The sequence below is a fragment of the Nesoenas mayeri genome, assembly GCF_963082525.1.
Source record: "Nesoenas mayeri genome assembly, chromosome: 3".
NCBI classification, from domain to species: Eukaryota; Metazoa; Chordata; class Aves; order Columbiformes; family Columbidae; genus Nesoenas; species Nesoenas mayeri.
The window spans coordinates 78,236,280-78,259,727 of record NC_137544.1 but is presented as its reverse complement, the minus strand read 5'-3'; the positions used below and the strand labels follow the sequence as shown (position 1 = coordinate 78,259,727).

Below are 23,448 nucleotides of genomic sequence, written 5' to 3'. Positions count from 1 at the left end.
AATAAGCCAGACTAGTGAAGAAAGCTGCAGGTTTAGTGCAGAAAAAGCAGGATACAGTTTTCAGTTGGCGTGACTGGCCTCTATAATAGATACAGCAAAGAGAATGAAGTTAAAAAACCCCAGTATTTTGGTGAAGAAAAACGTTTTTTATATGCAACACAAGGGCAAATACAAGATGACATAGAGGAAGGGAGTCTTCCTGTAGCATCATACAATAAAGGGTGCCCTGTGTTAATAATGTCCTACACAAAGGTTAATGCCACTCTGTCACCAAAGGAACATTCTTTATGACTTGAGATCCCTGAGGTTTAACATTTGCATCTGCCGAAAGAGCTGAGGATGCCATCCTTCCCATTAGGCTTCCAGAGGCCCATTACAACGGTGGGAGTCTGAACATTTTACTGAGGCAGTGGAAGGTTTTCAAAGGTATGAAGGAAATGTTGCAGCACTCTCTACATGCTTCTGAAATAACCAGCTTCAGCAAACAAGTACACAATCCCCTAGCTCCAAAGAGAACAAATGCAATCTATAAATTAACAAACCACAAGCAAACAAAACCAGCTCCACGGGGGGAAGTGCTCAGTTGGAGATATGGGGAACAGGGAACAGATGAGGTGGCCACAGTGGACTTGGTTAGTGTAGGCTTGATGAGGACAAGAAAACCAAATGCTGTGACAATGACAGTAAAGGCAATAACGTAAATGAGGCTCTTTCCTTTAAACTGGCTGAGTTTTATCCCTGACCCCAAGGACTGACAAACAGACCAACAAAGGTTTGGGTTTTTTTCACAGCCAGGCTTAAGTAGTCTTCGCTAACTGCCAGCCAAAGCAGGGGAATGAGGTGACAAAACCAGATTTTGCTTGTCTGCTTCATTTTGGATTAGATTCTCTGGAGGGAAGCTACCATTTAGAAAGGTCTTTCAGCACTGGAAACAGAAATGGTTGTACATGAGTGTGTGAGTACACATATGAACCTGTCTAGCCATCAGCTCATGTCTTACCCTTGTTTCCTTCCAAAAAAATCTATATATGTTCACAGACAACATTATTTAACTGCTTAACAGAGTTTTTCAATTTCTGAAGCCCTGTTCATGTACCTGCATTGCTGTCAACCTTCACCTTTGGCTCTTTCTCCCTTTTTACCAGCTGTAGCTTTGACTGACAAGTGAGGGAGGCCAGCTCCTGCAGACCAGGACTGAACAGGATCTTCACCTAGGCACTTGTGCATTGATATGAGGCTTTCTTTTCATACCAACACAAACAATTCTAGGAAATCTGGACACAGTCCATAACCACTAGGCAGCTGGACAAAAAGGTTTTTTCCACTTCTGTAGTACTGCCAGCCTCCAACACTTCTCACTATATCATCAGTCTTTATTGAGAGCTGTTAATTATAGCTACGAAGTCTGCTACCATACAGGCACTTTCCTTTTTTAAAGCAGCTTTAAAAGTAGCTGCCTTCAAGATATTTTGACACAGATTTGGGCTGAAAAAAAATGCAAAATTCCTTACCACTCCTTCCTGATTTTTGTTGTCGTTTATGCTGCTGCTGTAAATGACATGGGAGAGCCTGTCTAGGATAGTCCCCATTCAATGAGATTTGCAATGGGTATGAAGATACTTGATGTGATGACGGAAGCAAAACATTTCCTGCATAAGGACCAGGTGTGAACTCTGTCTTTTTTCATTTTATAAGGACTGCAAAAACAGCATATCCATGCTCACCTCAGCTTTCCGCTTCTTTCCCCACACAGTAAACATGATCACACACACTTTTCCGAGTCCCTTTTTCCCTCTGCCAGCCATAAAATGCAGTCACTTTTCTGTTTGTGCACACAGGCCATGCCTGGAGGCAGGGAAGGGAGGAGGTGACCCCTGAGGTCCCTTCATCCTGGCTTGCTGTGGTTCCACAGCCTCAGTCACTGCAGAGGGATCAGCAAGGGTCGGATCAGTATAGGTAGATTTGCTCTTGAGGTTCCCCTGGAAAAAGCCCCAACAGCGGGGAAGTTTGGCAGCAACTAACCAGAGGAAGAGCCAGTTAATGAAGTGCAGTTTAACTACCGACCAGAGATCATTCAGTGCTGCAAGATATGCCATTTTTTTTTCACATAAAAGCCACTGCATAAACACATTGTTTCATAGCACATGCCCCGTCTGCAGGTAACAAGAACAATTACTTCTCTTTCTAGTCCTTGCCTCAAGCACTGCTACCTCATAGGAGGCATATAATGTAATTATTTTAGAGCGCCTGTTCAAGCCACTGCAGAGAAGGCAAAAGTAATGGAACGATAACACAAAATTACAGGAAACCACTCAATTCAATTGTCCCTGGAATGATTTTGTAAACTACGCTCAAGATTAAAGAACATGTGTTTCTCCTGATCAGGTAGTACCCAATTTTTATTCTGTATTAGCATTCCACAAAGGTCAAAAAGCCCAAAAGAAGTGATCCTCTTCAGATTAAGGGAAAGTTTTTCACTGGGCATGAATATTAAGTTATTTTCAGAACATCTTGGTCTGAAATACAAACGCAATCTCCAAGTATAAAATGGGAGGCTTAATTAGAAAGGAGTGGTTTCCTAAAGAAGGAAGCACGACCATTTTCTCAGAGAAGCTAAGACACAAGGTCCATCAACAACAGTTTAGCCATCTGCAGGAGAGATATGGATGACCACAACTATGATAAACCTCTTGCTCAATATTGACATCTTTGTTTAGTTAACTGCTTCGAAACCAAGCACAAAGGTACGCCCTGACAGACTGCTGTAGAGATCAAGCTGTTTTAATTTGGAGTCACACCTGGCTTGTATCTAACTCAGGTAAGAATGAGATGCGATATCTTTTAACTTCAAGGGTTCTTTTTGTTCTTTGGTTGCCATTGTATTTTTTTTTTCCCAACAAGCCAATGGGAGCTTGAACTATTAAGTGATTTTATTTTGAGGAACACAAAGTAAATAGGTATTATTTTAAGGCTAATGTACTGAATTAGGCAAATAGAGTTTATAAACTGAAGTTTTTTGAAAGAAAACATGCTTCACTGGGTGACATTTGCTAAAAACACTTGCATTCATCATGTCTTGATGCCTTTGTAGCTTATTTATGACTCTGCTAATACTGTCTGCTCTGGTAGTAAAGCTCCCACCAAAGTAGTAATATATATCAGTAGGATGCCAAAAGCCAACCACACTGCAACATTTTAATGCTGCTGGGTAAGAGAGACTCATGAATACAAAATGCTGAAAATCAATAGTAAAAAAGCATCCAGTCATGCCAAATGAGGCTCCGACCTTCTTTCCCCTTAGAGTTTCCTCATGGCCAGGTGGTGGTTACCAGCACTGTATGTCCAGGTTCTCTGCCTGCTGCAGAAGAGGAGGGCAATGTCCACTGTGCAGGGAGTTGCACTTGGATATAAGTCAGGATCAAACTAATGGACCCAACTCCTGGAATTAGTGGGGATGCCAGGCTAGTGCATTGTCTCCTCCATCCTAGCAGGAATACATGTGAAACACATCTAGAAACTGGCCCACGTTCTCCGGGACATCATGTGAAGCTATGGCACTGACAATTTCTGGCCACTGAAAAGCTAAGTCTTGATTCTTACTGAGCCCACATGCAAATAAAGCCAAAGTGACTCTTGTGAAATTAATATGCTGGTAAACCAGAGTAAGTGAGATCTACTGGAGTAGTCCTCTACCATTGCTGCCCTCAGTATTTTGGGTCAGTTTCAAGGATATAACTATACTTCGATGTTAACCACAACTTTTTTCTTTCTTTTCAAAGAAAAATATTCAAATTATTATTCAAAAAGACTAGTGGCAGCTAATCTGAGGATCAGTATAGAGACAAAACTCTGATTCATTGAAGAAGAACATATTAAAACATGATAAATGAGGTTGTAGATCAGTGCAGTTATGTGTAACGATTCTTCCATTCACCCAACACATCAGCTCTAGTCCAGGTTATGGAAGAAATTTAGTTTTAGCTTCTGTTGTTTTCTTTAGCCCTAATGCCTTATGAAATAAAAATCAAGATCTAAATTATAAACAAATAAATAAATAATCACACAATCCATTCTGGAAAGTCCTGCCCTTTCCTTCTCAAAAAATCATTAGATAAGACTGTACCATCCAAACAAGCGAGATTTCCGAGGTATTCTCCTGCTAAAATGTGAACACAATCCTCCATTATTCCCCCAGTCAGCATGCACAGAGTGAATCTTTATAAAACGTGTGTTTTGTCCTGCCCAGACATACACAAAGCTAAGCAATATCTTACAGAGATTTTAATTTAATCTTCCATGTAGCCAGGGAGCTTTAAGCTCTAGTGCTTTTAATTTAAGTTACTTCATAAATTAATAATGTAGGTATGATGGAGGTAGCTCATCAGATTAAATGTGTCATTTTATAAAGCAGCTTGGAAGCAAAAAGTATGAAGCCAAAATGAAGTAGTCTTAAATGATCCATTAGGCACATAAATCATTACATGTGTTGTTTCTGGACTGGACAGTGGTTGAAATGAATGATAATTTAGTTACTGTAATTTTATTTTAAGCTAGTGAGCAGTTGCACAAGAAGCGAGGGAGCGGCGCTGACCCCGGCGTGCTCTTCAGCCGCCCGTCAGAGCTCTGAGCGCCGCTCCCCAGGCGCGCAGTCCTGTGCCAAGGGCGGGCGGCACCCCCGCCACCCAGCGCGGGACAAGTTCTCCTTGGGTGCAACTCCGGCATTTGCTGGAGCTGCACAGAGAACCTAGAGCGGTTTGGATGTGAATGCACAAGCTTTGGTTTGCTTTGAAGAATGATTGTCTCCACACAACTGAGAACTCTACTTCAGCTTAAATAGGAAGTTTCTTACCAAGCAACATGGGCCAATCAGAAATCCTTAATACTTTATGGCCCAATACTTTAAATCTTATAAAGAAATCAAATACACCTGCTTTTAAATTTAATGTGTTACTATAGAATTTTGGTGGTAAATTTATTACAATTATCTGTGCTATAAAATGTGAAAAAAAAAATATCTGTGCAGCTTTAAATGGATTTGTGTCCACAACAGGTATGTTCTTCTGTGAGACTACAAAACATGTAAATTCATATATTTACAGCACAATATATATACATACTGGTACAATACAATAGGAATTTAAAACCATAATAAAACATATAAACTGCATAGGAGGGACTGTGTATCCATTCATTGTTTCTGTATTTTATGATCCCTCTTTGGTATATATTTCCCTAATGGCTGCTGTTCATGCTCTTCAGCTGTGTGGCGAGATACCCCAAAGCATGTCTGCGCCCCGCAGAGAGGCCCAGCCCTGCCAAGGGGGAGGCAGCTGTGCAGGTGTCCTTGGGTAGCTTTGCTGCCAAAATTTAGGTGCCTGCAGATCTTAGCAGAGAGGTGGTAGATGCCCCATCCCTGGAAACATCCAAGACCAGGCTGGATGGGGCTCTGAGCAATCTGATCTAGTTGAAGATGTCCCTGCTCATTGCAGGGGGGTTGGACTAGGTGGCCTTTGAAGATCCCTTCCAATCCAAACTATTTTATGGTTCTATGATTCTATAACCTGTGCAGGCAAGATCTGAGAAACCCTTACTTTACTAATGTGTTCCCTTGCACTGCTAAGGTGACTTAGATGTCATATTCCTACCTTTTCCCACAGTCACCTTTTCATTTATCTCATTGCAACTTCCTGCCAGAGAGCTTAGATATTATATAAAGTATAAATGAAGGTGACAGAGAAAAGAAACAGTAAGTGATTAAGCAAGTTGCTTGTTAGTCTCAGGTCAGGATTGTCTTATTTTAACTATCCACAAGCTCACGCAATGCCTCCATTATATGTCCAACTGTGCTTGGAGTGCAGCTTTCCTGAAGATGGTAATGCCTCATATAGAGCTGCAAAGTCTCTGTATCTCTCTCTCTCTCTCTCTCTATATATATATACACACATATATATATAAAATATGCAAAAAGGGAGAATAATTAAGAGGGGATGCTGGGACTTGATGATCCTCAGGGTCTCTTTCAACTGAGATGATTCTATGAAATCAATGCTTGGGCTTTCAGATATAAAGTGCACATGACAACCATAATGGAGCAGGCAGATGAATAGTAATTCTTTTTACAGTAATTCTTAGTACAGGACCACTGAAATGTCTCTGTGTAGACAGTGGACGTGCTGAAGCAGACACTTCATAAATGCATGTCAAGGGACAGTGCTCTCTCTGAAAGAGTGTCTCATCCAAACAAACAGAGAGTATGAGGAAATCAGAAATCTGCAGTGACTTGCTCAAAGCCACAAACCAAATCTTCAGCAAAGCTAGGAACCAAAGCCATATATCCAAATGCCCAAGTCTACTCTGACACCAATAAAAAACTCTGCAAATTAACCCTGCTCAGCCTGCTGATCAGACACACAAATGTATGTATTTTAATAAGCGGGCTGCAAGCTCACTTGTAATGATGTCCCCCTGCATCCCAAACAGGCTGCAGGGTTTGCACCTGCTTTTCAGCTTAGCCATCATTTAATTAAATGGAAGACATAAAACTACCAACCATATCAATTAACTGCAGCAACAGAGAGTATAATGCTCTGGTTTTAACCCCAGGGATCTGGAAAACCACAGCTGCTCACTCCAGAATTCAGCAGTATTTAAAACATTATCTGAGAGCAGCCGGAAAGAAAAATACTTAAAACCCAAAGAAACGAGAATGTAGTTGTTTTGGGCTAGTATTTGTTATTGTTTTTAGATTAAAACATTGCTTTCTCTAACCTACATGCTTCTCTCAACTCTGAAGCAATCACGTTTGCTGTGCAGTAAACAACAAATACAAACTGAAGACTGAGTGCAGAAAATACAGCATATCATGAAAATGCCTTTAAAACTTCTGGTTATTGCTTTAGGACCTGCAGTGAACAGTGAAATTCCTTTATCTGAAGCTCCCGAATGATTTAGAAGATGAAGAAACTGTAACGATGACTAAGCAGCACAGTTCCAGTCATCTGAGATAGAGCATTGCCTGAGTACCCCTGTTTCTTAGATTTTTTTTCCTGTAGTGAGTTTCCACCTTGCTGCTGCACAGCTGGGAGCTGAGAAATGTGTACTTCTCACTGTTTACTTTCTCAGCTACTTCATTAAAAGGCTGTGAGCCCCACTGCGTAACAGAAGGGGAAAACGTTCACATCCTTCCATGCATCGGGGAAGCTCTCTGACACGGGACATCTTGATGGCTGAGTCATCCCATCTGTCCCAGTCACCTCTCAGGCCAAAATGAGATGAGCCGCAGGAGCGCTCACCAAGGGGCAGTCCTTCGAGCAGCCAGAGCATCCTCAGCCCCTCGCGGAGTTCGGGCACTCAGGGTTTTCCATGAGCGCTTCAGGCGTTGCGGGTTTGGCTTGCTGTGAAGACAAGGTGTGCTGAAGACAAAGTGCTGCCTTTGGTTATGACTGTGCTTCCTCCCGGAAATAAACACAACAGCTCGAGTTTAACTGGGATCAGAGCTTTGCCTTTGATGTCAAGGGGCATAATGCCAGGAAAATACTGCAGTACTTTTTACTGGGCTATTCAAGGCACTGCACTAGCCCCGAATTTAGGAAAAAAAAAAAAAAGCTCCCTTAGCTTACTCAGAGATTGCCATAAAAGTCAGATGTGGGTAGAGGAAGAAGGTATTAATTAAAAAAATTATGCTCACAGAGATTTGAACAGAAAACCCGTGAGAAGCCATTGCAGAAAATGTGAACTTTCATTGCATGACTTGTATGTATTGGAAATAAACCTGGATTTCTTACTGTTGGAGTAATATTGTATTAAGAATAATAACATACCACCTAGCAAAGGACACAGAATGAATTCAGAACATCCTTTAACAAACCTAAAGTGGAAAGCAAACGCAAGTTTGATTTAACTGGCTCATCTGAATAAAATGACCACTAGACGTAGAGCAGCATGCAAGAGCCAAAGACAAATAAAACAAAAGCTCCCATACCTGTATCTTTGCTTTGGAGACTGCTTTTCAGTTGACTTAAAAACATGTCCAAGATAATACAAAGGAAAGAATAAAAAGTTCCAGTTTGTTGCAAACCACGTTAGAGTGAAGGGTGCATCGAATTTCTTAAAGGTCAGTTTTGCTAGCTGGGTTGAGCCCGACCAGGAGGAGCAGACACCCAGGACCACGGCCACACCCCAGAAAATCTTCTTGAGTTGCGTCACGGAGCATTTCCAGCAGCAGCGGTTCACCCTTCCACCGCCCTCCGCCCCGGCTTGCATCTGTGCTTCGGCTGGGGCTGGAGACTCCCGGGAGCGCTCATCCCCTGCGGAGAAGAAACCACCAGGCTCATTAAGGAAATCCAGGCTGCATTTTAGTTTTCAAATTCTAGGCCTTTGTGAAGTCACATGGAGCTTTACCGGCAAAAAAACCCAACCCACCAGATCTTGACACAAAATGTCCTTTGTTTTTAGATCATTGCAAAACCTCTGGTTCATCCAAGGCAGAATTACAATGCAAATAATAATTATCACCTCTAGATTTAGAAGCCACTGGGTAAAATGGAAATGAAAATTACATGTTTCTCTGATGTACACAGAAAGGCTTAACACATCACTTAAACTGATGCTGTTGGGATGTGTAAATGAATGAAAAATATGCCATTGAGCTTAATAAAGCAGCAAAAGGGATTACAACAACACTTGTTATTGTTATTGCCTAGGAAAATGTGGAATTCAGCAGCTTACGGAATATGGTGGTTTTTAAAAGGAGAGAGGTGACAATGTATTTAATCTTGAAGTTAAGCACGATCACTGCAATGTTAGCACGGTTAATACTGAATTAGGATCACCAAGTATTTCCGCGATCCCAAGCAAAACAGCTCTCCTGAGGTTGCAACCAGATGGCAAAAATCAGACCAACCCACAGGCTGCCCTGAAGAGCATCTCAGACTGGGCAACCCTAACTTTTTTTAGCTCAAGTCCTGCACCAAATGTCACACAGCACACGGACTGAAACTTGGGCCCGGTGTAACTGAGCCTGGGATGCTGCTGGAAAGCTCAGTTTCACATGTGCCTTATGCCAACCCCAGTGTCCAGGGTCCCAAAGCAGAGGCAGCTTCTCAGCCATGTACCTGAGTGCCCATCAGCCCAGTTACAGACACTATACAAACCAGGTGATAATTTTTAAGGATGGCATCCATTGTATGTCTGGTTTCAAATCAGCTGCATGACTGCCATCAAAACTTCCTTCAGGCTTTTGTTTCCAAAAACTTGTCTCTTTCACATATTAGAGCACTTGGTTTAGTGAAAAGGAAATTTCTCTCCTAAAATACCTTGCCTCTTTACTTACATTCTTAAACATGAATTGTTATAGCCCTACTATGATACCACCATCAGCAGATAGCGTATTCAGCTCATGAACAAATGAGGAAAGGTAGGTTAGGTGGTTCAGTTCCTATGGAGATCAAAATGTGCTGGCAGACCCCAGCAACAGGCCATTGCCTTTAGGGCTTTCACCTGCCTGTCTTAAATTCATCCCATCCAACATCTACTAAAGCTGTCTGTCACCCACATGCAACGCTCAGCAGTGATTACTCTGAAAGCCTGACTTTAGCTTGGTTGGTTCATTCACTTAGAGGAGGATATTATAGTAATTCATGTTGAAAGCCAGGAACCTACTGCTTCAAAAGTGTCTAGAGGTCATTGCATGCATTGAAAGGTGAAAAGAGAAATATAAGTACAGTCAGGACAATGAGAGACTCTGTTATTGCCAAACATTTATATATGTTCAAGGCAGACTAAGACAGATCCACACACAAAAATTCCTTCCTTATTCTGGTAAGAATCAGTATTTGGAATGGAAAAATCTCTTAAAATCTCTTATTTCAGGTTAATTTATATTTGTATTTATATGAGCTAATACATTATTAAAGAAAAGGTTTATTCCAATGGAGAGAACTATTTAATTATTTCTTTACATACAAGAAATGCATGATCTGAGCTAAGAGTACCATCAGTTTGGCTAGTAAAGCTGTACTTTGTAACGGGAAAAACTGTGGCCTCTGTTTGATACCTTGAAATATGAAAGGAATGTACTGCAGCAAAGGTATACACGTCTAGTCTTTTTGAGCAGATTTAAGAGACATGGGGATGTTGCTGATCTCTCCACTTATTCCAGTTTTCCATAGAAGATTGTGCAGGCAGCTTCCCACATAACAGGAGACGCACCAGTAGGCCAATGAATTACCCAAAGTTAATGTGACTTTGTATTAAACACCTAATGGAAAGCTTACAAGCTACCTGCTAAATGTTAGAAGATGCTAGAATTGAGAAAAGGTTGCCTGTGAACTCTTAACTCATTCAAAATAATTTAAATACATTTTCTTCGTAATACATTGCTTGTAATTAATACTTCCTGCCTCACTTGCTGCACAGGGCAGTCAGGGTTCAGTTTACCAAACAACAGTTCATTTATTTATTTAAACTTCACCACGTAATGGGCAGCTGCCAGGGCTCTCTTTGCTGGCCACCACACAAGTCCTGCAGCGATTACTGAATTTTTCCTTTCCTCTCAAGCTTTTCCACTTCACACATCCAAACAGACTCTAGCATCCTTCCCATGGACCACAGGCAGAGCTGGGCACAGAAAAAGTGAATCCAGGCAGCCAGGATGCCAAGTGAGAGCTTAGGAGGTGTCTGTGACACTGTGTCAACACAGAGAAGAGCCTCCTTCCACTCACAGTTTGCATCTCTGCACCTGCTTGGAGAGGTAGGCAAACATGTTCCTCCTAGAAGACAGCTAGCAGGGTACCTGCTGTCCCCATCTTCTCTGCAGTTATTCCCTCAGGAAGCAGGAAACCAGGATTTAAATCCCTTCTGCTGAAGATACTTCACAGTAGACAACATGCCTGAAGCCACTAGGGTATACGATATCCCAAGATGAGTAGGTGCTCTGAATCACAACACTGAAGCTGTGTTATTTTTCTAAAATAAGAGTTGATCACTGCGACAGCAAGATAATGTCTGGCTCTCTGGCCCAGTAGTCTTGGCAATCACTGAAAAGGGGGAAAATCACAACTATACCATTTGATGCACCAGACACTCAATATAAAAAAACATGTTTGGTGGACACTCCGCAACAGACCCTGATGAGGATCTTCTCCCCACTAAGTACTGAATTTGCCTGCCCTGCTCCCCATTGCTCTGTGCACACACACGAGTCAGCAGTTCATGTGGACAGTATCACTGCTTTCTAACTCAGTTCCATGGCAACTTTACTGATGTTTGCTGTACTCCAGAGGTAAAATGACTTGTCCATGTACATTTAATTTTGTGTTAATACAACAACAAAGACGTTCACTTTCAGCAAAAGACAATACTGCATGTCTCACTTCTTAAAGTGATCTTGCAGCTCGAGGATTACATTTCTATGGGTGCTCATTCTTTGGATGCATTTACATGCTGGATGGAGTAAAAGCTTATCCCAGGCATGAGGCGTTTACCACATATTTTGGGGTAAAAATCACTGACCTCAGCAGTTGGAAGCTGAGACTTCTTTCAACTATCCGTCAGTGAAACTGCATGGTGCCCTCTTGATTTCCTGTGCTGCTAGAGGGCTAGATTTCCAGTAGATGCAGCACTGTCCTGGAGGATACCTGGGATGTAATCTGCCTCCAAAAAACAGATTGTCTTCGGAAATGGAGTCCACTACAGGTGATATACACCTATGTGGTCTCATACTCATTTACTGTGCTGGGGACTTGCCTGCCAGCTGGCACGCATAACACCCAGAGCTTTAGCTTTCCCTGCCCAGTCTGTGTGTCCCCATGGGGACATTTTTCCTCACCCAAATTGCAAGTGCACAGATGGGGTGACATCAAATCCACACATGGATGAGAAGCTCCTCTCTCTCTTTGTAATACTGCACAAGGGCCAGCTGGCAATGGAATACACATGAATTTAAAGATGGCAAAATGGCTTTTCAGAATGAATGAGGCAGGACACTAAATAATTTTATTTCTGGACATCTCCTCCAGACTTTTAAAGGGTTTCTTCCGTTGCTCCTTGCAGCAGACTGCTCTGTATGCTACTGTATCCCTCAGAAGAACAAATCAAGATGCTGAGACAGAGGAAAAATTATCTTGCTTTTACTAATTTTGGCTGTTCATTCTCCCTTTTTTTTTCATTCATTTTCCTGTTTCATAAATCCCAACTGGAACCACTCCTCCCTCCCTCCCCTTCAGCCCACCCTCTCTCCCATGGCATTCAAAAGCAACAGAAGGAAATCACCTCCAGTGCTACTGCCAATGCCATTAACCACAGGGATCCCCAACCCCAGAAAAACAGCTGTCTTTCTGTTTCCTCCATTATGGGTGAGACCCCTCTCAGCTGGCTTCAGATACCTATGGTAGGGACATCTAAAACTGAGCTACTCACTCCACTTCTCCCAGCTGAGGCTGTGGAAAAAAACAGGCACTGGAAAGCACTACACATTCCACGTAAGGGAGATGTCTTAGATGACGTGCCTTTTCTTACTGACTAACAGATGCTTGCATTGAGTTAGAGAAAATCTACCATAGTAGAGATAACATCTTTAAATAGCCTGTCCACACCACTTCAAAAGTGCTTTAAGGCTTAAGACTCTTGTGCACTGTTAGTCAGTCAAAGGCTTACCATAGGACCACACTGTACCTCACTGTATATGTTAAAAATGTGATACACGTGAAAACCAAGGGTGGTATTCATCTTCTCAGTTTGAGACATCTGCTGTGCAGACTTGTATATCTGAGACAGTAATTTACACTTTCTGCATAGTTAGTAGACAGAAAAAAAGAGACATTTCCATAGCACGATTTATCTCCTCTTAAAGCAGATGATTAAAACAAGCCAGATTAATCACCCTCTCCAAGTGCCTGTTTCTCTCCACCAGCTCTAAACAGTCTGGGGTGACAAGCTCAGAAGTAGGTGTCTCTAGTGTAGGTGTCTGAAGCTGGTGAGATGAGCTGCCTCTCCATCGCTGCTGTCAGGAACAGAGCACAGCCACCGCAGACAGCACTGGTAGGCTCAGAGCTGGGCCCCACGATATGAACATATTTAGCTGTCACCAATGAACTGCTTTAGCTGTTGCCACCTAGTCAGCAAATTAGTAAATGAAGTATTACAAAAGTGCTGTGTGCCCTTGCAAACCCTGCAGAGTGAGAAAGTGACCCCCACAGACTAAGGTCCTGCCTATTAGGGACTGAAACATGTGCCTAATGATAATGTACAACTCTGCCAGCTTCTCCAGGCTATGAAGGTCCTTCAACGTAAGCATATTCTTAAACACCTTTTAAATCAGGTTTCTGGAAAACAAATCTGACAAAAGGAAGAATCCTCGCGGGTCTCTATGACAAATGAGCCATCCTCAAGGCATTTCCATTTTGCCAGCCTCTCATATGTTACCTAGCTGCTTGGGCATTGTACAGACCAAGTTTGTAGAGCTTGGAAAACTCTTATATGCTTAACAGAAATGAGAGGCAGCTGAGGTGCTGTAACACCTGTCCTTTAAGACAGTGCCTGACCCTCAGCATGGTTAGGGCTCCAGAAACCTGTGACATGCAGGAGGATTGGAGGTGGACACTACACAAGGTATATTCTCACAACCTTGAATGCTGTGTGACTTCTTCACCCAATAATTACAACACAGAGAGATCAGTGGGAGACCATTAGTTTCAACACACTTACGAACATACCTAAGAACACACACAATTACTTCTGGTGGTGGTTTTCTGGACTCACAGTACTATTTACCTCACTAGCAGACTCCAAAACTCCTCAAAATGTTTTTATGCCATTTATGTCTACGATACTAGCTATGTGATATTTAGCTGACCAGGATTTTTGAGCTAAGCTGTTAAAAAATAGCTGAGGCATCATCCTGTGAAGAGAAGATGAAGTGCCAAATCCACAAAGTGATTTACATCTCTAATTGCCACTGTGGTTGTCTAAATCTGAAATCATATTTATTCAGATATGTTGCCCAGGCATTTTCTTCACAGTTGGTCAGATTAAAGAGTGAGGTCTTAGGGTCTCTTCTGTCACCTGGCAGATAACTCAGTAGCTAGTGCAGCCTTCTCATGCCACTGTCCATAATGATCTCTCATTTTGCAGTTCATCTGCTGATAGCTGGTTTTAAGAAACTGTTAATATTTTATTTCTGAAGCCATCTCCATGTATCAACCCTTCCAAAGGCCTGTGTCTCTGCTGCACAGAATAGTAATGAGAGCACGCACTGTCTGACTTCTGCATCAAGGGAACCCTTCTTCTCCAAATGAGCTTTAGCTTTGCCAAAGCTGCTTGCACCAGCTGTATCCTCCTCCCAGCCCCAGCAGAGTTTCTCAGATGACAAAGAATCTGGTCCTGGGCATGCCTAAGCACTATGACTCCAAAGCAGGCTTGTGCCTCTCTTACACCCAGACCCTGTCAGGATTCGAAGACACATTTGAGAGTTTCCACCTCTCATCTCCAAGAAATATTTCCATTCTGTATTTGAAGGAGTTATTGGAACACCACCCAGAGCCTCGCTTTTTTTCCTCTGGGGAAATGACCTTCTCACTTCACTCTTTCCCAATAAATAAAGATGTTTTCTATCCTGAGCAGACCAGCTTTGCTGATACCTGGGTTCCCCTGGCCTTGGAAGGCCTGTGGATCAGGGCGTCCACTTGGGCAGACAGGATCCCTGCTCTTTCTAGCACAGGTGGTGGGAGGCTGCTCTACACACCGAGCAGCTGAAGAGGAGGACACACTCCATCTCCACTTTTTGAAGGAAAGGGTTCAGCCACTTAGCTGCCAACTCAACTCTGAAACAGAATGGTTAAGTGCTAGAGAGATCGAGTGGCAGTGAGGAACAAGCATCCTGGCACGGCATAAAGCACGGGTCTCTGCTCGGCATTACCTACTGAGCAAGCTGGATGATTCATCCTGCAGCCTCACTGGTGTCCTCTGAGGAGGGGCAACAGGCATATTGATAAAGGAGACACAATTGCACTTCCTAGGTTTTTAAGAGGCTTCTGACAAAATCCCACTCCAAAGGGTGTTAGAGAAAACGAGCAGTCAGGGAAGGTGCTAGAATGAATAAAAGGCTCAGTACAAGACAGGGGGCCAGTGAGGAGTAAATACAGCAATGAGGGAAATAGCTGAAGCTCTGCAGAGGTCTGCTGTGGGACGAGCACTCTTCGCCATAACCACAGGCAGCCTGACCAAGGGGACGAGCAGGGAGGTGACAAAGTTTCCTAATGACATGAAGTTAGGCAGGACAGCGGGGGTGAGGGCCAGCTGTGAGGGAGGACAGGCTACGCAACTGGGTCACAAAGCAGCAGATGGAGAAGCGTGCTGATGAAGAGGTGCAGGTCGGAGTAAACAATCCACATGCTGCACATGCAGTGATAGGCTCTGGTCATTGCCACCAGGGATCCTGATCCCTACACAGGCTGCTCCACAAATAGAGCAACTTAGTGTTGAGGAGCAGCCAAAAAAGCAAAACAACTAACAAAAATTGCTAGGAACAAAGCAGAAAATAGAGAAAAAAAGTTTTTCCTACATCTGCAAAAACTGCACCCACACTGTGAGAGATGCATCTCAGGCTAGAAAATACACCTTCCCGATCAATTCCACCAAGCTGGAGATGGGACCAGACGGATCTTTGGTAGGGCCCCATACAGTGGCTGTGTGTGTGATTTTTGAAGAAATTGCTCTTGGGTTCCTCCGGGGAATTGTGAGTCCCTGTGGGTGGCTGGTGGGTGGGACTGAAATGCTTAGTGCTGCAATGACTGGGTTTTTCTGTGCACATTTCCCCAACTTTCCAATCACAGTCACTGCTGAAGGTCTAACAGACCAGTATTATATTATTTAATGAATACAAATTAATGTGTCATAATCAAAAAATTACAAAACTGCAAAACCTTTTACTAAATCAGTCTTTAAATGAGAATATTTGGTCAAAATGGCATGCACATATGGATTTTTAGATGCTTTTTGGGAAACTAAAAGTTTAAAGCACTTTCTTTAAATGTTTTGCTTGTACAGGAACAGATAAAAATAATTTTACTTAATTTGATCATGGATGGCATGACTAAATTAAGAATAAATCAATAGAGCAGACAGTTTTAAATCCATAGTAGAGGTTATTTTAAAGAACAGAACCAGGGTATTAACCTCTTAGGTCAGAAGGTCTGAATTTGCTTGAGGCTGCAGTATAAGGCATGTAGCTATCTGGAAATGGGGAAAACTCCATAAATATAGATTCAAAGCAAGAAGAATGCAGTCTCAGTTTTTCTACTGGAATTCATAGTCTAAATTAACTCATTATACAAAATGAAGTGTTACGAAATTCAAACTTATCTGATCCTGAATTTCCTGAAATGTAGGAAATTCAAACGTATCTGATCATCTCACCTTAATTTCAACAGGGTAGGAAACAGGCCTGTTGCCTCAGAGGCAATCAAGATGATTCTCCTGTCCTCTTGTCTGTGGAAATCTGTCCATATCACTGATACCACCAGATCATCCATATAGCTTAACTTGTACCAAACAGGCATAATACAGCATTTTCTAATACTAATGGTTGTCATATATTAATTCTCATTTTACCTCACACTAAATATTGTACCTAAGCTTAATAAGAGTTGGAAATAAATAATCTGCACATATCTGTTGAAGATAGGCTAAATTATCCTCCTTAGCATACATATTTCTTTCTTCCTCTGTCGAATACTCCAGCAAGTCTTCCTGCAAAACATATATTGTAATTCCTGCTACTGATAAAGACAGAGGTGAAAAATTATCAACTCCATACTGCAGCAATTTGGACTTTAATCCATTTAATTTATCTTCAGAAACAACTACTTAGAAATTCTATTAAAAGCACTGCACTCGAATGGGACTCATTAAAATATGATATTCCATATTGTGGGATGGGGAGTTCCCTTAAATACTGTCCTTTTTATTATTAATCAGAATGCATGCCTGGAGTCCAGTGTGAAAATTGAAGATACTAGGTGCTTATTACGGTATCAGCATCATGATACTTTAAAGTAGCAGCCATAAAAGCACATAAAGAATAAACCTGATTAGGAGATACATATTCATGATAGTATGAGAAAAGATATTTCTTTTTCTCATTATTCTGCATTCTTTTCTTGAACAAAAATTGGACTGAAGCTTACAGTGAGCTACCTGGCGAGGTCACTGGGAGTTTCACCATTGATTTGAGGAGACCAGTACCTCTGTGGAAGTAGAAATTCCGTTGGAACAAAAATGAGTGAGGACCAAAACTGTATTCTGAGCAAATTTTAAGCAGAGTCTGTGCAAATTTCACCCTGAACAAACGTCTGAGAGATGACTGACTGTTCTGGTGGAAAAAACCCAAATTGAACTGTCTGCAGGCAATTACAGTATTAATTAGCCAGGCATTTGAGTGCCATGCATCTTTCTTGAGTAATAATTTTATCTCCAAGGGAATTCAGATACTTATATAAATAGCACATTTATATCAGTACATATATGCAGGTATAATATCAGGAGGTAACTGAATTAATGCTAACTGTGGAGGTTATGCTGGCTGCATTTTATCAAAACCAAGACAGTGTTCTTTCTTCCTATGGAGCTTTCCAAAATTCAGAGCTGCTTGTCTTTAGGTAAAGACAGCTTTAGACAGAAGATTTTGCTATAGCCCACTGGTTTCCTGCATACTGAATTCACAGAATCATAGAATGTCCTGAGTTGCAAGGGACCCACAAGGATCATCGCGTCCAACTCCTGTCCCTGCACATGACAACCCCACAGTTCACACCATGTGTTTGAGGGCATTGTCCAGTCTCTTCTTGAACACTGTCAGGCTTGGGGCCGTGACACCTCCCTGGGGAGCCAGTTCCAGTGCTCCACCACCTTCTGGGTGAAGAAATTTCTCCTAATGTCCAGCCTAAACCTCCCCTGGCACGTCTTCCTGCCATTCCCTCTGGTTCTGTCATTGGTCACTAAAGAGAAGAGATCAGCGGCTGCCCCTCCTCCTCCCCTTGTGAGGAAGCTGCAGACCCTGATAAAGTCTCCCCTCAGCGTCCTCTTCTCCAGGCTGAATAAACCAAGTGACTTTAGCTGCTCCTCATACGGCTTCCCTTCCAAACCATTCACCAACTTCGCAGCCCTCCTCTGGACACTCTCCAGTAGCTTAATATCATTTTTTATCCTGTGTTGCCCAGCACTGCACACAGTGCTCCAGGTGAGGCCGCACCAGTGCAGAGCAGAGCGGGACAATCACCTCCCTCGCTCGGCTGGCAATGCTGTGCTTGATGTACCCAGGACACGGGTGGCCCTCTTGGCTGCCAGGGAACACAGTTGGCTCACGTTCAACTTGCTGTCAACCAGAACCCCCAGATCCCTCTTCGCAGAGCTGCTCTCCAGCATCTCATCCCCCAGTCTGCATGTACAGCCCAGGGTTCCCATGTCCCAGGTACAAAATCTGGCACTTGCCTTTGTTACACTTGAAAATGTACACCTATTCCTTCAAGAAGAGTCTACATATAACTTTGGTATAACCAAAGTGTACTAGATCCCATGGTGAAACCCATGCCTTGAGTAGGACTCACAGTATTTCTAGTCTAGGTACCCCCACATTATGTCCAGGTAGAGTGGATCCAAATTCCTGTAATTGGGCAGTTAACACTAGAGGAGGTACCTGGCATCTCCAATACATGGTGCCAATACATTTGGTGGGCAGCTCTGCCCAAAAACAAGCCATCTCTGCATAGCTAAAAATGCTTTTTTTTCCTTTTGCCTTTGATCTCATGCTGCAGTGGCTGTCAGCAAAACTCAGTGAAGATGGCAAAGTAAATCTACTCTTCTATTGGCTGAATTCCTGCTTCCAGAGGATGCTATCCAGGTCTGCAGTGGCATCTCACAGTTTATAATTAACAAAGATTAACTGGAGTGGACTAAAGGTTGATGATGGTACTCCAGCCAAGCGGAGGGAGCTGCTTCGCATACAAGTGAATGTGCTGTGCTGAGTATGATGTGCTAGGAAAGCAGGAAAGCTACCACATAAATTATATATATATATGAGACTTATAACTGGAAAATGGCTGGGGAATACATTTTGAGTAATCATAGACTTTTGTGTTGAACAACTAGTCTAGTCTGAACTCTGGCTCTTATACTGAACTGCTTCTAGGCTACAAATTCTACTGTCTACAATTATCAGCCATTAGCAAAGATGGGCAAAAGTTCTGTCAGCCAAGAGGGCAAACCACATCCTGGGGTTCATCAAACACAGCACCACCAGCCAGTCAAAAGAGATTATTATCCCACTCTATTTGGTGTTGGTGCTGAATGCATCCAGAGGAGAGCAACAAAGCTGGTGAAAGGGCTGGAAGGAATGTCCTGTGAGGAGCAGCTGAGGACTTTGAGCTTGTCTAGTTTGGAGAAAAAGGAGGCTGCTATCTATAGCTTCCTGAGGAGTGGATGTGGAGAGGGAGGTGCTGAGCTCTTCTCCCTGATACCAAATGACAGGATGAGTGGGAATGGTTCAAAGGTGCACCAGGGGAGGTTTAGGCTGGATATTAGGAAGCATTTCTTTACTGAGAGGGTGGTCAAACACTGGAACAGGCTTTCTAGAGAGGTTGTGGATGCCCCAAACCTGTCAGTGTTGAAGAGGCATTTGGACAATGCCCTTAATAACATGCTTTATCTTGGTTAGCCCTGAAGTCATCAGGCAGTTGGACTAGATGATCATTGTAGGTCCAGCTGAAATAGTCTGATCTATGATGATATACTCTTTTACAAGAATTATAAAATGAAAATACAAGACAATGAATGATGCATTCTGGTGTCTTATTTTTCACTAGTTATTGTTCCGGCTTCTCATGGGAGAAATCTATAATTAAATAGATGGATTAGTAATTTGCTTATTTTTTGATAACATATGCCTGAATTGATTCAAGATGACTAGAAAATGCACCTTGCGTCATTTAAGGACAAGTGGGTGAAATGTAATGGCCTGTGATCTATAGAATATCTGAGAAGATGATCCAATGGTTGCTGTTATTCTTAAATTCTGTCACTGTAAATGAAACTATGGTTTGTCCATAGTGTGTACATATTGGCTTATTTCAGCCACTAAAGTAAGGAAGCTTGGATAAATCTTTAATAACTTATCTTTCTGCTTCATGATGCATTAAAGCTCCTGATCTGGCATTACTTTGGTAACATCAAAATGGTCTCATTTTATTTTCATGTCATTTGGGGAGGGGACATACAGTGCAGAAGTAATGAGTCATCTCCAAACCTATAGCTGATGAGTTTGCAGAGGCAAGGTGGTATATGAAATAACAAGTGGGACACGATCAAAGATGAGCTGGTGGGAATCCCCAGTGAGTAAGCCTAGCACAACCAAGAGCGGCTCATTTTGAGGTTGTTTAAAGCCATACGGGAAGGGAGCCAGTTGTTATGCAACAAGAACTCCTCACATCTTTGGAACAAGATCTTGGATATCTGCTCAAATACACTGTTGTGTTAACTGAAAGTACTGCGACAAATAGGAAAACTGGGCAAAAATTGCCCTGGGGCAAAGCCAGAGTGTAATTACTGCCTGTGTGCACTTAACACTCAGTATCTACAGTAAAGACGGAAGAGGGTACCACTTTTCCATCAAGGGAGCAAGTCACATTGAATTTACCCTGTAATAGCTGGCAGGCACCATGGAGAAGCAGACACGCAGCAAATTTACACCCCCATTAATTCCAGTAGCTGCACGCAATCTTGTTCCCATCACATTCACTCCCAGATCATTCACTCCATCCCAGCTCCAGTCAGGAGCAAGTGAAAGCTGCTACCACAAGTATGGAGCAAGCACAAGGTGTGTTTGATGGTCTCTGGCCCGATCATCAATGTTCACATCTAAGACTGTCTCTTGTGCAGGAAGACAGGCTGATCAAAATCAAAGATTTTGTAAATTACTCCCCGCAGAAGCCAGCACGCATTCCTCATGAAGGCCACTTCAGTAGAGAAGCACAAACCCACAGCCCTGGCTGAGCCACCAAACCACCAGCCTCTTCTGCTCTCCAGTTGCTTTTGTTCTCTAGAAAAATGAGCACTGCATATTTCTATAATGTACAGTTCTCGCATAAAAAAGACCAGTGGGCACAATTCTTGCTTCTACAAACGCTAACTCTGGGGTGAAATTTTTACAGGGTCTGTCCTAGTGCTCAAAGTACAAACAATCACTGGCCAACTACCAAACAATTAGATGTCACCAGCAGAACACTGCTAATAGTTACACAGTACTTATCCGGAGAGATATTTATGCAACGTTTCAGCTTACTTCCCAAAAAAATGAAGTTTTAGTAGGAACCTTAAGTCATTGATTTCAGTAAAAGAAGTCCTCTTGCACCTCTGTTGCATCCATTTGTGGCAGTGCCATCCCGTAGCCAGAACACACATGTGGGAAGTTTGGGGATCTATTAATATCTATTCTAAGTCTTTTCTCACCTGCTCTGTGAAAAGATGTGCTGCTTGTTTTTAGACAAGTTGCTTCATTCTGCAGTTTCTTGGCTGCCCCATCTGCAAAATGAGGATAACAAGAACTGCATATCTTAAGGAAGCAGGCTGCTGCTGATTAAAGTTTTTGCTGTGCTTGGGTTCTTCAGCTTGTGCTTGCTAAAGAAGTGAAAAAGATTTATTTTTAAAGTGATTCCAGTGTTGATAAGCTTATGATGAATTCCCTGCAGGCATGTAATATATTAAAGGCCAAATTAATTTCTCATTTGCACTCGTACAAATTCCCTGCAACTCCTGTGATGCAGACAAGGTTACTCCAACTGAGTATGTGGCAGAATCTGGTTCTTCAGCAACTCAGTTTAGATAGTTACAGGTAATAAATGAAAGCACAGAGGTATCATTTGCATTGTAAGCAACTCTGAATATCACCAGTCACACATCCCGACAGAACAGCACAGAAGAAATATGCTATATGGGAAGGCTGCAATACCATTTAGTTGGTGCCCGAAGCTTGGGAATACATAGGTCTACATAGGGGCTAACAAAGTGGAGGATGGCTTTTCTCTGGCAAGGTGATTTTCCTGCAGCTCCTCATGAAAGTTAATGTCACCTGTCTCTGGAAGATTCCAAGATGCAGAGTTACAATAGAAATATTTACCTTCCCAGGGAAGGGAAGTCAGCACTCAAAGCACACTGTGCTTTCAGGTACAAGTAGGGTGAAATCAGCCAACTGGTTAGTTTGAGAGGAATAGCCACTGTGATATGGAAGGAAACTGGTGAGAAAAACAACAGAGAGATAGGCAAGCACAAAGCAAGCACTAAGCCTGCATTTCTCGAAGTGTGAAGTGTGTGCAATGGTACCAGGCACAGAAAACACATGGTGTGGTTACTGCCTGTCTGAGTGATGCATGTAGGTACAGTTGTCTTTAGAAGTGCTGGTACAGCAGGCTCAGTGCATACTGATGATTCAATCTTTGAAATAATTCGAAATGGTGGTCATGCTTCTGAAGGAGCACAGAGCCCTTATCTCCATTTTAAAGCAAAGAAGCTACTGCACCAACAGGAAAATAGAGGGGATGTTGGAAAGCTTTGCTGCAATGAATATCAATGAAAGGCTCCTCTTGGCTAACTATCCGAGAGTGAAACATATTCCTAGTGGTTCTGCCAAAGATCCTTGAAGTACTTCGATTGTGGCTGGTAGCGGAGAAAATAATCATAACTACAAAGCAAAGTTTTTGCTGTCTTGTTCTTGCCGAATTTGCTGCGCCTTTGCAAGGGACTTGGGCTACCAGAGAACTTTAGGAAGGCAAATCTTTGCCAGAGGTATGACAGCCAGACCAAGGGAAGCAAGCAGTCCACAGTATGCCCACTGCTTCACTTTATTTTTGCCTATAACTACATCTTGTCTTTTTTATATGACTGTAAACACCAGCTGGCAAAATTAGTCAATGTTAGTCTGAAAGGAAATGTGATCAATTGATCTGGAAAGAGAAGCTCTCAAACAAAGCCAGTCTGTTTTATTAAACGAAAGCAAACAACAAAGAAAACTCTTACCTGCCTCTGTACAAACTCTGGGCCCTATCATACACCTTCAAGGCCATTTAGGCCTTGCCATTGATGATGGAGGAAAAAAAGAATCTGAAGTGAAGAAAGAAAAGTCCAACTAGGTCAACAAAGTCGCTGGTGGGTGGCAGTAGGGTATCTGAGAGATGATATGCAGAGCAGACATGGAAATGCTTAAAAGGATTCCATTTTATGACACAAGGAAAGGTTGTGTTGCTTCTGTTTCTATATAAGGTAGACAATAAACTGTATTTGAACTAGTAGAAGAGGAATGAGATGACCCACATTTCAAAGCTGGAACCTGGTGAGTTATTATTATTTATGATTCATAATGCATGTGCAGTGCACCAAAAAAAAGGGAGACGTGCTCCCTCCCCA

At 42.4% G+C, this 23,448-nt stretch overlaps 1 protein-coding gene across 2 annotated transcripts in view; it reads right to left on the bottom strand.

Annotated features, from left to right (window-relative positions):
* The window catches only part of SLC35F3 (solute carrier family 35 member F3), a gene marked incomplete at both ends in the record, with an annotated part of 178,599 nt that overhangs the window by 35,252 nt on the left and 119,899 nt on the right, over nt 1-23,448 (bottom strand). For both annotated transcript variants that reach the window (XM_080342849.1, XM_080342850.1), the window contains one exon: nt 7,982-8,306. In XM_080342849.1, the coding sequence (XP_080198975.1) occupies nt 7,982-8,306 (325 nt within the window). The remainder of the gene's footprint in view (nt 1-7,981; nt 8,307-23,448) is intronic.